Source organism: Hypanus sabinus, chromosome 10 (assembly GCF_030144855.1).
Source record: "Hypanus sabinus isolate sHypSab1 chromosome 10, sHypSab1.hap1, whole genome shotgun sequence".
Lineage (NCBI taxonomy): Eukaryota > Metazoa > Chordata > Chondrichthyes > Myliobatiformes > Dasyatidae > Hypanus > Hypanus sabinus.
In genome coordinates, this window is record NC_082715.1 from 67,254,673 (window position 1) to 67,267,456 (window position 12,784).

At 40.0% G+C, this 12,784-nt stretch overlaps 1 protein-coding gene and 1 pseudogene across 2 annotated transcripts in view; one reads left to right on the top strand and one right to left on the bottom strand.

Annotated features, from left to right (window-relative positions):
• Positions 1-12,784, top strand: part of sh3yl1 (SH3 and SYLF domain containing 1) — an 80,636-nt gene that overhangs the window by 55,508 nt on the left and 12,344 nt on the right. For both annotated transcript variants that reach the window (XM_059982011.1, XM_059982012.1), the window contains exons 7-9: positions 1,335-1,497; positions 3,558-3,627; positions 6,684-6,737. In XM_059982011.1, coding sequence (XP_059837994.1) covers positions 1,335-1,497; positions 3,558-3,627; positions 6,684-6,737 — 287 coding nt within the window. The remainder of the gene's footprint in view (positions 1-1,334; positions 1,498-3,557; positions 3,628-6,683; positions 6,738-12,784) is intronic.
• Positions 1-12,784, bottom strand: part of LOC132400724 (sin3 histone deacetylase corepressor complex component SDS3-like) — an 85,557-nt pseudogene that overhangs the window by 22,991 nt on the left and 49,782 nt on the right.

Below are 12,784 nucleotides of genomic sequence, written 5' to 3' on the forward strand. Positions count from 1 at the left end.
CAAATGTCCCAAACCCAGGCACCAGGCAGGCAACGCAGCCTTCAGGATACTCTATTCTCGCAACAGAGAACTCTGTCTATTCCCCTGACTATACTATCCCCAATTATGACTATATTTCTCTTCTTTTCCCTCTCTTGAATGGTTTCCTGAACTACAGTGCTTATCATTCCCACAGCCTCCACTCAGGGAGCAAGAATCTCAGACCTGTTGGACAAGCTCAAGGGCTCAGGCTCCTCCAGAACTGTCTTGGATCCTATAACCCACCTCACTTGCAGTCACGCCCTCTTGTCCTTGACCACAGACCGAACTTGAGGCAGTTAATCTAATGGGCATGACTACCGCCTGAAACAGAGCATCCAGGTAATTCTCTCCCTTCCCGATGTACTGCAGTGTTTGAAGCTCAGATTCCAGGTCATCATCTTTGAGCCTGCTTTGACCTTAGGTTCCAGGTCGTGAAAAATTTGAAGGCAGAATACAGGGTTAATGGCAGGATTCTTAGCAATGTGGAGGAACAGAAGGATCTTGGGTTTCACATCCATGAACCCCCCCTCAAAGTTGCTGCGGGTTGATAGGGTTATAAAAAGTGTATAGTGTAATGGTCTTCCTTAGTCTGGAGTTTGAGCTCAAGAGCCATGAAATTATGTTGCAGCTCTGTAGAACCATGCTTAGACCACGCTTGTAATATTGCATTCAATTCTGGTTGCCTCTTTATAGGAAGGAGGTGGAAGCTTTAGAGAGAGTACAGAGATGATTTACCTGGATGCTGCCTGGATTAGAGTTTTATGAGGATAGGTTAAGTGAGCCAGCTTTTTTCTTTGGAGGGAAGGAAGATGAGAGGTGACTTGACAAGAGTTTTACAAAATGGTAAGTGTCATAGATCAAGTAGATAGCCAGAGACTTTTTCCCAGGGTGCGAATAGCTAATATGAGGGGGGTAGTTTTACGTTGGAGCAAAGTGAAGGGAGGATGTCAGAGGTGTATTTTTTTCACACAGAAGGTAGTGCATACATGGAACATCCTGCCAAGGATGGTGGTACAGTCAGATACATTAAGAAACTCATAGATGGGCACATGGATGATAGAAAAATGGAGGGCTATGTTGGAGGGAAGGGTTAAATTGATCTTAGAGTAGATTATAGAGTTAGCACAAAATAGTGGGCTGAAGAGCCTTACTGTACTGTGGTGTTTTATGTTCTACTTGAACTTTAGATTACTTTCTTAATATAAAATAGCTTCATGTTTATTCTGAATTAAAATATTGGACCAATAGCGTATAATGGACGGCATTCCTTTAGTTTTGAAAACATTAATTTTCTAAAAACTGTGTTTAAATAGATTTTACTGCCAGGACATCAGAGCAAGTTCAATTTTACTTGGAGATGTCGAGCCTCCAGATGTAACCCAAGAGCTATATGAAGTACTGAACAATTTCACTGAACAGTACCTAAAGGAAGAACCACATGGAATCAAGCAAAAAGTAGCAAAAGTACAAACAAGGGTTCGTCTTATTTTATATATAAAATTTATATTTTTGTTACAATTCAGGCTCTTTCAAACTGCTTTTCAGTTACCAGAATCAGGGTAAAGAATTCATTAAAAGATCTTTGCATGTTGCCTTCTTTGCATCTTATGTCATTTTTTTTAATCACCTTGGGCAAATACTTTAAAGTCTTTTCATGCACTAACCAAACGAATTTGGTTTCTGCAAGTTATTTTTACAAACATTCATATCTCTGCTGTTCAAACTCCCTTGGTAAATGTAACCTCATTCTAACAATTTTATTATATACTCCACTTATGAAAATTACAGTTGGAAACAAATTTTCTGATATATAATGTAGAATCAAGAATAAAAATGACATAGTATTTTAGGAGTAAATTCAAAATAAATTGTTAAAAATCCCCAATTATTAAAAGCTTAAGAAAGCTTTAAAATGTTTTCCTATTTATATTAAACAATGAAGTATAGTGATCAAAATTGCTTCCATAATAATCAGTGTGAGTCCTTGGGATTTCGTAAAGTGCTCTGTGGAAAATGAGTATTACTTGTACTCGGTGGCCACTTTACTAGGTACCTCCTGTACTTGACTGTGTACATTCATGGTCTTCTGCAGCTGTAGTGCTTCCACTTCAAGGTTCAACATGTGCATTTGGAGCAGTTCTTATGCATACCACTGTGAAAGCATGGTTATTTGATTTATGGTGGCCTTGCTGTCAGCTTGAACCAGTCTGGCCATTCTCCTATGCTCCTGGCCATGCACTTATTAATAAGGCTTTTTTAGCCATAGAAATGCCACGTCTTTTTTGTCTCTCACACCTTTCTCTGTAAACTCTAGAGACTTGGGTGTGAAAGTCCTAAGAGATCAGCAGTTTCTGAGATCGCCCCATCTGGCATCATTAAATCATTCAGTGGTTAAAGTCACTTTGATCACATTTCTTCCCTATTCTGATGTGTGGTCTGAACAACAACTTGACCACGTCTGCATGCTTTTAAGCATTGAGTTGCTGCCACATGATTGGCTGATTAGATATTTACATTAACAAGCAGGCATATGGGTGTACTTAATAAAGTGGCCATTGAGTATATGTTCTGTTTTGGATTGAAACACAGTCAATTGATGTAACCGTCCCCGGAGATTGAATAGATAAATTGCCTTCCCTCCTTTTGATGGTATCGACCGGGAGCTCGATATTGACCAATGTTCTATAAAGTAGTGCAGAGAGTTTCCTACTCTGTGCCCTGGCTAATGAAGACAAACATCCCAAATACCTTCTTCATTAACGTTTCTACCTGTGCTGCCATCTTAAAGTTGATAATCTTCGCCCCTTGGTTCCTCAGTTCCCTCCACAGTGTTTCCTTTTGTGTTAAATGTCCTATCTTCAATGGACACCCCCCCCAAAAAAGTGCAATCTTCTCAAGTGTATTGTGGTTCTTCTACTGAACCTTCTATTCTGGGTGTTGCTTTCTATTATGATCTCAGATTACCAGTAGCTCTGTTGCGTGTAGATTTGATTTCTATACCTCCTTTATCCCATTCAGTGGAACTATCTATAATGAGATGACTGATAAATTAGTACTGAATCTGGCACTAGATGAAAAAACTCAGAAATAACTAATCAATTACCCTCTCACCCATTTGCCTCAGCAGGTCTTTAGTTTGTTAAAGAAGGTCTTAAATTTTGACTGCTAATTAGAATAAAAAAGGATACTTGGTTGAAGAATGATAGTAGACTTTGAGCGTAGCTTTTGGTTTTCGGACTGCACCACATCATCAGTTGACAACTGCTGAAGTGTGCAGGCTGAAATTTACAAGCTAAGTATTACATAAAATTGTAAGATTCATGGATTATATGTCAATATCATTGCTAGTGACCTTCGTGCTATCTGCACTATTTTAAGTAATCCACACGAAGTGTGTGTGCTATCCTTCAAGAATAATGAGTCCTGAATATATATTTAAGTGTTGCTTGACTTGACTGCCTGGACCTTAAATTTTGATGATGAAGGCATATATGTATTTGTTCATTCTGCATAATTGTACTTTTTTTATTATACAGGTCAAAGAACCAGAAAGATACTCACCTAGATCATTGCGTACCCAAACATCAGTGAATGGAAGGGTAGGAGGTATGTGTATGAGTATTGCTTTAGTACATTATTTTTCGACGTGCCTTTATTGAGTGAGACAAGTGGGGAGTTGATTCCAATCTCACATTCTGTGCTACAAAAGATGGTCTCAATATAAAATCAAAAATTAAATGCTGCATTTGTGTGAAAATTCCTTTTCTAATTAATATCTTTGGAAATGTGACATTATAATATTTTTGTTGATGCAATATTATAGGGAATCGGGCTTTGGTTAGTTTTTAGCTCAACAGGATTAGGTCAGAATCAGAATCAGGTTTATTATCACGGAAGTGTGCTGTGAAATTTGTTAACTTAGCAGCAGCAGTTCAATACAATACATAATCTAGAAGAGAAAAAAAATAATAATTAAATAAAATAATAATAAGTAAGTAAGTAAATCAATTACAGTGTATGTATATTGAATGGATTAAAAAAGATGTAAAAAACAGAAAGGAGAGGCTTGCATACTCCAAAAGACCTCAGTCTTCTCTGGAAGTAGAGACGACTCTGGCCTTTCTTGTACACAGCCTCTGTGTTGGTGCTCCATTCAAGTCTGTCATCCAGGTGCACCCCCAGGTACTTGTAGGTCATCACTACATCCATGTCCTCAACACCAATAGTAACAGGGAGCATTGCAGGCTTAGTCTTCCTAAAGTCTATCACCATCTCCTTTGTCTTACTAATGTTGAGCTGTCGATGATTCAGCTTGCACTATTTGACATAGTCCTCCATTATCTTCCCAACTATTGCTGAGTCATCAGAGAATTTCTGCAGATGACATAACTCAGTGTTGTACCTGAAGTCTGGTGTATACAGGGGAAACAAGAAGGGAGCCAGTACAGTCCCCTGTGGGGCCCCAGTGCTGCTTATAGCCATGTCTGACTCACTGCTCTGAAGCCTCACATACTGTGGTCTGCCAGTCACATATTCCATTATCCAGGATACAATGGAACTGCCAACCTGCATTGAATGGAGCTTATCCCCCAGTAATGAGGGCTATATGGTATTGAAAGCATTTGAGAAATGAAAAAAACATGATCCTCACAGTGTTGCCCTGCTTATCCAAATGGGAGTAGCTCTGTTCAGCCAGTAGATGACAGCATTGTCATCTCCAATTAGTGGGAAGTTTGAGGTTTAGGGATCTTTTAAAAGCCAGTAGAAGGAAACTAAAAAGTAATAATGAGGGAAAAGAATAATTATGAAGGGAAGCTAGCCAGTAATATAAAAGAGGATGTCAAACGTTTTTTTTCAGATATATAATGAATAAAAGAATGAGAGTGAATATTGAACCGCTGGAAAAATGATGCTTGAGAGGTAGTAATGGGGGACAGAGAAATGGCAGACAAACTTAACAAGTATTTTGGAGCAGGTGTCACTGTGGAAGATTCTGGCACTATGCCAGATATTTGAGAATATCAGGAAGTGCAAGTTAGTGTTGTTGCTATTAACTAAGGAGAAGGTACTTCGGAAGCTGAAAGTTCCGAAGAGTAGGTAAGTCACCTGGGCCAGATAGAATACAACCCAGTGTTCTGAAAGGTAGCTGAAGTGATTATGGAGGCATTAGTAATGATCATACAAGAATCACTAATTCTGGAGTTGTTCTAGGAGACTGGACAGTTGCAAATGTCACTACACTCTTTTAAGAATGGAGGGAGGCAGAAGAAGGGAAATTATAGGGCAGCTGGCCTCACTTCAGTGTTTCAGAAGGTGTTGGATTTAATTATTTAGGATGAGGTTTTCGACTACTTGGAGGGACATGATAAAGTAGGCCAAAGTCAACATGGTTTCCTTAAGTGGAAATCCAGCCTGACAAATCTGTTGGAATTCTTTGAGGAAATAACATACAGGATGGACAAAGGAGAGTCAGTGGATGTCATTTCTTTGGATTTTCAGAAGGTCTTTCACAAGGTACCACACACGAGGGTGCTTAACAAGATGGGAACCCATGGTATTAAAGGAAAGACACTAGCATGGATAAAACATGGGCTGACTGGCAGGAGGTAAAGAGTAGGAATAAACGGAGGCTCTTCTGGTTGGCTGCCAGTGACTAGTGATTTCTGCAGAGATTTCTATTGGAACCGCTTCTGTTCACATTATATGTCAACGATTTGGATGATGGAATTTGCAGAAGATACAAAGGTATGTGGAGTGATCGGTAATGTTGAGGAATTAGTGCCTGTAGAAGGACTGAAACAGATTGGAAGAATGGGCAAAAAGGTGACGGATGGAATATATTGTAGGCAAGTGTTTGGTCATGCATTTTGGTCAACAGAATAAAGATGTTGGCCATTTTCTAAATGGAGAAAATTCAAAAATCAGAGGTGCAAAGGGGCTTGGGAGTCCTTGTGCAGGATTCCGTAAAGCTAAACTTTCAGATTGAGACAGTGGTAGGGAAGGCAAATGCAATGTCACATTCATTTTGAGTGGACTAGAATTTAGTAGCAAGGATGCAATGCTGACACTTTATAAGGCTTTGTTTGGACTGCATTGGAGTACTGTGAACAGTTTTGGGCTCTTTATCTGAGAAATTATGTGCTGGCATTAGAGAGGATCCAGAGGAGGTTCACAAGAATTATTGCAGGAATGAAAGGGTTAACGCTTGTGGAGCATTTGACAACTGTGGGCCTGAACTTGCTGGAGTTAGAATACTAAGGTGGGGATCTCATTAAAACCTATCAAATATTGAAAGGCCTCTGTAGAGTGGATGTGGAGAGGATGTTTCCTATAGTGTGTGAGTTTTGGCACAACCTCAGAATAGAGAGATGTCCATTTTTAACAGCAATGAGGGGGAATTTCTTGAGCCAGAAGGTGGTGAACATGCAGAATTCATTGTCACGGATGGCTGTGGAAGCCAAGTTATTAAGTATTTTTAAAATAGAGGCTAATAGATTCTTGATTAGTCAGAATGTCAAAGGTTACTTGAGAAGACAGGGGAATGGAGTTGAGAAGGATAATAAATCAGCCATGATGGAATGGCATAGTAGACTCGATGAGCCAAATACCCTAATTCTGCTCTGATGTCTTATGGTCTAATGTTTTCTTTCCTTGATTCAAAGTGGAGCCAAATTCCAACGGCAATCTTTATCCACGTCTACCAAGCTACCGATCAGGTAAGTTAAATCTTACAGAAAACAAGTTTTAAATATGTACGTATGCCTAAATGAATCAAATTGTCCTTTGAACCTTGTGAGGTAGCTTAATAACGACTTCTATTTTTGGTTCACCTTTACAATAGAGTTAATGACGAGAGTAGGTCTTAATTATTGAAATTATCAATCTCTTTAACATTTAAAAAGTTCCAGCTGGAAATGCCTGAACTGCCTATACATTCATACTGTATCAGCTGGTTCTGCTGTAACTTCATTTACACATTTGCAGATTATATCACTGTAGTGGGCTGTATCTCAAATAAGAAAATCAGAGTAAATGAGGGAGATAATAAGCCTAGTGACAAGGTATCATGACAGCAACTAATCCCTCATTGTCAGTAAAACAGGAGAGCTGGTTATTGACTTCAGGAAGGAGGGTGGTGGTCAATCTCCTGTTTACCTCAGTGGTGCTGAGGTTCAGAGGTTGATAACTTCAAGTTCCCAGGAGTGATTATCACCCTGGCTGGTGTGTTTTCTTGGCCACAGTATCTATATGGTTTGACCAGACAGGCTATTTGTGATGTTAGGTCCCACATCAAGGAATTTGGAAATGTTTTTGCATGGAACTAGAGAGTTGAATGTGGAGCTGTAATCAATAACCAATAGTCAAACATACAGTAAGTGTCTTTATGACCAAGTACTCCAAGGATGAGTGTAGGACTAGGGAGATGGTGTCCATCATGCACCTGATACACCTTTTAGCAAATTCAGTGGGTCAAAGCTGTCTGGGAGGCAGGAGATGATCAGCCTCTTGAAGCACTTCATCAATGAGCTACCAGTCTGCAAGTGTTGGAATGTGGGAGGTAACTGGAGCACCTGGAGGAAACCCAGGTGGTTACATGCAAGGCATAGAAATTCCATGCAGACAGCATCCTTGATAAGGATTTAACATGGGTCTCTGACATGGCAATGCTATAGATCTACTATTTGCACCACCTATTGTCCTATGACTCTAGCTTCCTTCTGTGTTGTAAGAAAATATGAATATGTTTATGGGTCAGCTAGCTGAGGCTACCATTTGTAGCTTCCAATGATACTGTCATATGCTCGCCAGCAGGTACCATTATTTAAGGAAATGAAAGGCAATGCATATTTGAGCATTAGCACTTCCAACCAGTGTTGATTTTACCTCTTAATTCTCTTTCACATGAATTACCAAGTCTGGATTCTACCTAGGCTCTTAAGTGAACATAAAATTTTAGTTAAGAACACATCAAAGAAGCAAGACTAAACCATTAAGCCCTTCTCGGCAGCTCAGCCATTCAAAACGATCTTGGCTTGTCACCTCAGTGCCATTTTCAAATACTGATTACGTAAGGCAACACAGCAGTGCAATTAACAGAATTGCTGCTGAATAGATCCAGTGACCCAAGTTCAGTCATAACCTCCAGTGCTATCTACATGGAGTTTATACTTTCTACCTGTGGTTTTCTCTGGTAACATTAGTTTCTTTCCACATCCAAAGTTGTTGGTAGGTAGTGAGCAAGAATTTCTGGGATGAAATGTAGCCAAGATAATTCCTTGTTTTTCCTTCCTTAGTACTCTTGTATACTTGACATTGATTCCTGTCTTAAATTAGGCAGCATTAGTGCTCTCGGCCAGCATCTAAGGAAGTGTTAATTTCTCTATTCCAAGTCTTGTAGGCTGATGTTTGGTGTTAAAGCCAAAATGGAGCAGTTTCATTACAATGGAGATCTTTTGAATTATTCTCACTGCAATTTGCAGCACATAATTTCCCTTTAAGCAATGTGCTTTTTAATCAACTTAATGATCTACAGATTTCAAGATCTTCTGAACGATTTGGCGGACTAAGGAAGTATGGCACCTTAAAGTGGAGGAAAGTTCATCACAGTGGAGGAAGCAAAACCAGAGGTGGGGGTCCAAGCCAGGCAAAAATGCAGAGAGATGAGGCCCCCTCTATCTAGCATCTTGCTAGCAAATGTGCAGTACCTGGAGAACAAAATTGAGGACCCGAGGGAAAGATTGCTGTATTGAAATTGATTGCTGTATTGACCGCACCTAGAATATTGTGTGCAGTTTTGGTCCCCTAATCTGAGGAAAGACATTCTTGCCATAGAGGGAGTACAGAGAAGGTTCACCAGATTGATTCCTGGGATGGCAGGACTTTCATATGGAGAAAGACTGGATCGACTCGGCTTGTACTCACTGGAATTTAGAAGATTGAGGGGGGATCTTATTGAAACGTATAAAATTCTAAAGGGATTGGACAGGCTAGATGCAGGAAGATTGTTTCTGATGTTGGGGAAGGCCCTAACGAGGGGTCACAGTTTAAGAATAAAGGGGAAGCCTTTTGGGACCGAGACGAGGAAAAACTTCTTCACACAGAGACTGGTGAATCTATGGAATTCTCTGCCACAGGAAACAGTTGAGGCCAGTTCATTGGCTATATTTAAGAGGAAGTTAGATATGGCCCTTGTGGCTAAAGGGATTGGGGTAGGGAGAGAAAGCAGGTACAGGGTTCTGAGTTGGATGATCAGCCATGATCATACTGAATGGCGGTGCAGGCTTGAAGGGCTAAATGGCCTACTCCTGCACCTATTTTCGATGTTTCTATTAATTCAGTAAGCTCTGGTTCAAAGTATTTGGTGAGTATGTTTCTAACTCTTCTGGCTTCAGTCTCGTTGCCGTCTGTTCTGAAATTGTTAGGTTCTGTTCAAGAAAACAATGAAATAGCGAGCTGCCGTCTGATAGCTTTTTCAGAAGTCTCCGGTTACCCCGTCTACACTGATCTGCCCAAGCGACGTTTTCAAAAATACCCACCCTGGAAAACGTTTCTGAAAAGCTCTGGTTTCGGGGGACGAAAACGCCGTTTTAGTGTGGACGGAGGGTAAAAACGAAGAAAAAAAGCTTTGGTTACGGATTTATCTGGTGTAGTGTGGATGTAGCCTAAGACAACAAAGCGGCGGTGCAGGAGGCAGAGGAGTGGGTATGGGATTGCTTTGGTTTGGTGGACCTGGCTATGTCTAAGGAGTCACCTGTGGATCTGTTGAATACTCCACTTTATTAAAACAATCGTCACAGACTTTATTAAAACAAGAAAATCATTCAGAGTCTTTCCCAACCAGAAGCCCTGGATGAACCATGAGATCTACAATGTGCTGAGAGCACAATCAGAGGTCCAGATACAATCTCTGGAAAGCCATCAACAAGCAAAGTGGCAATAACGGACTAAACTTGGATCAACTAAAAATGCTTGACAGTTGTGGCAGGGCTTGAATATTATCACCTCTTATAAAGCGACATCGGCAACAACAGGGCTTTGCTTCCTGATGAGCTCAGTGCCTTCTATGTTTGCTTTGACCATCACTCCCATAGCTCCTGATGATCCTGTTATTTCAGCCACTGAGGCTGATGTGTGAGCAGCCTTAAGGATGGTGAACCCACAACAATCATCCATCCCAGACAGGGTACCTGGCCAAATACTAAAGCACTGAGATCTTTAACTTGTTGCTTTGGCAGTCTGAAGTAGCCACCTGTTTCATTTATACTGGTGCCTAAGAAGAATGTGGTAACCTGTGTCAAAGACTACTGTCCACAGTGAGAACCAAACCTATCAGCACATGCCTGAGAGGCACCTTGGATCCACTCCAATTTGCAAAACTGAGCAACAGGTCCAGAGCAGATGCCTTCTCACTGGCTCTTCGCTCAACCCTGGAACATCTGGACCCCAAAAATGCATAAATCAGCATGTTCTTTTATCAACGACAGCTCAGCATTCAATATCATAATCCACTCAAAACTTATTGATAAGCTTCTAGACCTTGGCCTCAATACCTCCTTGCACAATTGAATCCTCTATTTCCTCACTTGAAACCTCAGTCAATTCAGATTGGCAACAACATCTCCTCCACAATGTACATCAGCACAGGTGTGCCACAAGGCTGTAAGCTTAGCCACCTGCTTTACTTGCTTTACACTTAGAATTGTGTGGCTAAAGAAAGCTCCAATGCCGTATTCAAGTTTGCTGATGATACCACTGTTGAAGGTCAAATCAAAGATGGTAATGAATCAGCATATAGGAGGGAGATTGAAAATCTGGCTGAGTGGCGCCACATCAACAACCTCTTACTCAATGTCAGCAAGACCAAGGAACTGATTATTTATTTCAGAAGGAGGAAATCAGAAGTCCTTAAGCCAGTCCTTATTGAAGTATCAGAGGTGGAGAGGGTCAGCAACTTTAAATTCCTCAGTGTTAATATTTTGAAGGACCTGTCCTGGGCCAAGCACAATAAATGCAATTGCAAAGAAAGCACAGCAGCACCTTTACTTCCCTAGGACTTTACAAAGATTGAGCATGACATCTAAAACTTTGACAATCTTCTATAAATGTGTAATGGAGAGAATGTTGACTGGCTGTATCATAGCCTGGCAGGGAAGATCCTATGAGAAGAAGTGGATACGGCCCAGACTGTCACGGGTAAAGTCCTTCCCACCATTGAGCAAATCTATACAAAACGTTGTCGCAGGAAAGCAACATCCATCGTCAGTGACCCATGCCACCAAGAACATGCTCATTGCTGCCCTCAGGAAGAAAGTACAGGAGCCTCAAGACTTATACCGTCAGGTCCAGGAATGATTACTACCCCTCAACCATCATACTGTTGAACCAAAGGGGATAACCTTACTCTTATCCTTGTTCAGGTATGGAGTTCCGGAGTTCTTTTCTTGACACCTTCATATATTTATAAAGTGCTATTATTGCCCATGTTAGTTTAGTTTAGTATTTTTTTCAATATATATTTTTTCTCATATATAATTTCAATTTTTTTTTTCTTTTTTGATGATTATTTTTGTTTTTTTTTCATATATATTTATATAGACTTGATTGATTTATGTACCTTTTGTTGATTGATGTTTAATAGGATATTATTATCCTATTACTAATGTAATTTCAAGTTTATTGAATTTGTAATCTATTCATTATTATGTGTTGTTTTTTTTTATATGAAATTTAATAAAAAGATTGAAAAAAAAAGAACTTTACTCAACTTCACTTGACCTATCTCACAATCAATGAACTCACTTTCAAGTACTATTCATTTCATGTTCTTCTTATGTATTGTTTATTATTATTATTATTATTTCTTTTTGTATTTGCACAGTTTGTTGTCTTTTGCACGCTGGTTGAATGGCCAACTTCGGCTGGTCTTTCTTTGATTCTATTATGGCATTTTTATATATTTACTGAGCATGTCCATAAGAAAATGAATCTCAGGGTTGTGTATGTTGACATTAATGTACTTTCACATTAAACTTTGATATCTATAGACTAGTGGTCATTTGCTTCTGTGTGCACCTGCTGTGCACGACTATGCTAGCTGTTTGTGTTAAGTACCTTCCAATATTTCCCATATAAATAAATGGTAATTGCTTCTTTATGACATTCCGGCTTACGAACCGTTTCATAGGAACGCTCTACCTTCAAATAGTGGGGGAAACCTGTATACCATTGAGGCAAAAAGTGACGACTGAAAATATGCAGTAAGAAGTTAATAAAAGTCTTTTCAAAGGTTTCAAAGGTACATTTAATGTCAGAGAAATGTATATAATATACATGAACATCATGAAATGCTTTTTCTTCGCAACCATCCATGAAAACAGAGTAGTGCCCCAAAGAATGAATGACAGTTAAATGTTAGAACCCCAAAGTCCCCCCCCAGCTCCCCTCCCTCCCACGTGTAATTGGCAGCAAGCACGAAACTCCCTCCCCCCACCAGCAAAAAAAAGCATCTTTACCTGTCACCGAGCACTCAAGCGTGCAGCAAAAGGAACAGCAGAGACACACACTTGCAGTACTGCAAAGACTACACGTTCACCCTGTATTCAACATACCACAGGTTCTCTCTCTCCCTAATAAGGGAGAAAGCGATGTCTCCGTTTCACAGCAAGAGGGGAGACTTAACAAACAACTCACTGGTTTATGACGTTAAAAGTCCGTTGTGTTGTTTTTTCCAAGCTCTGTGCCCAAGATCTCAGGTTTCTGGGCA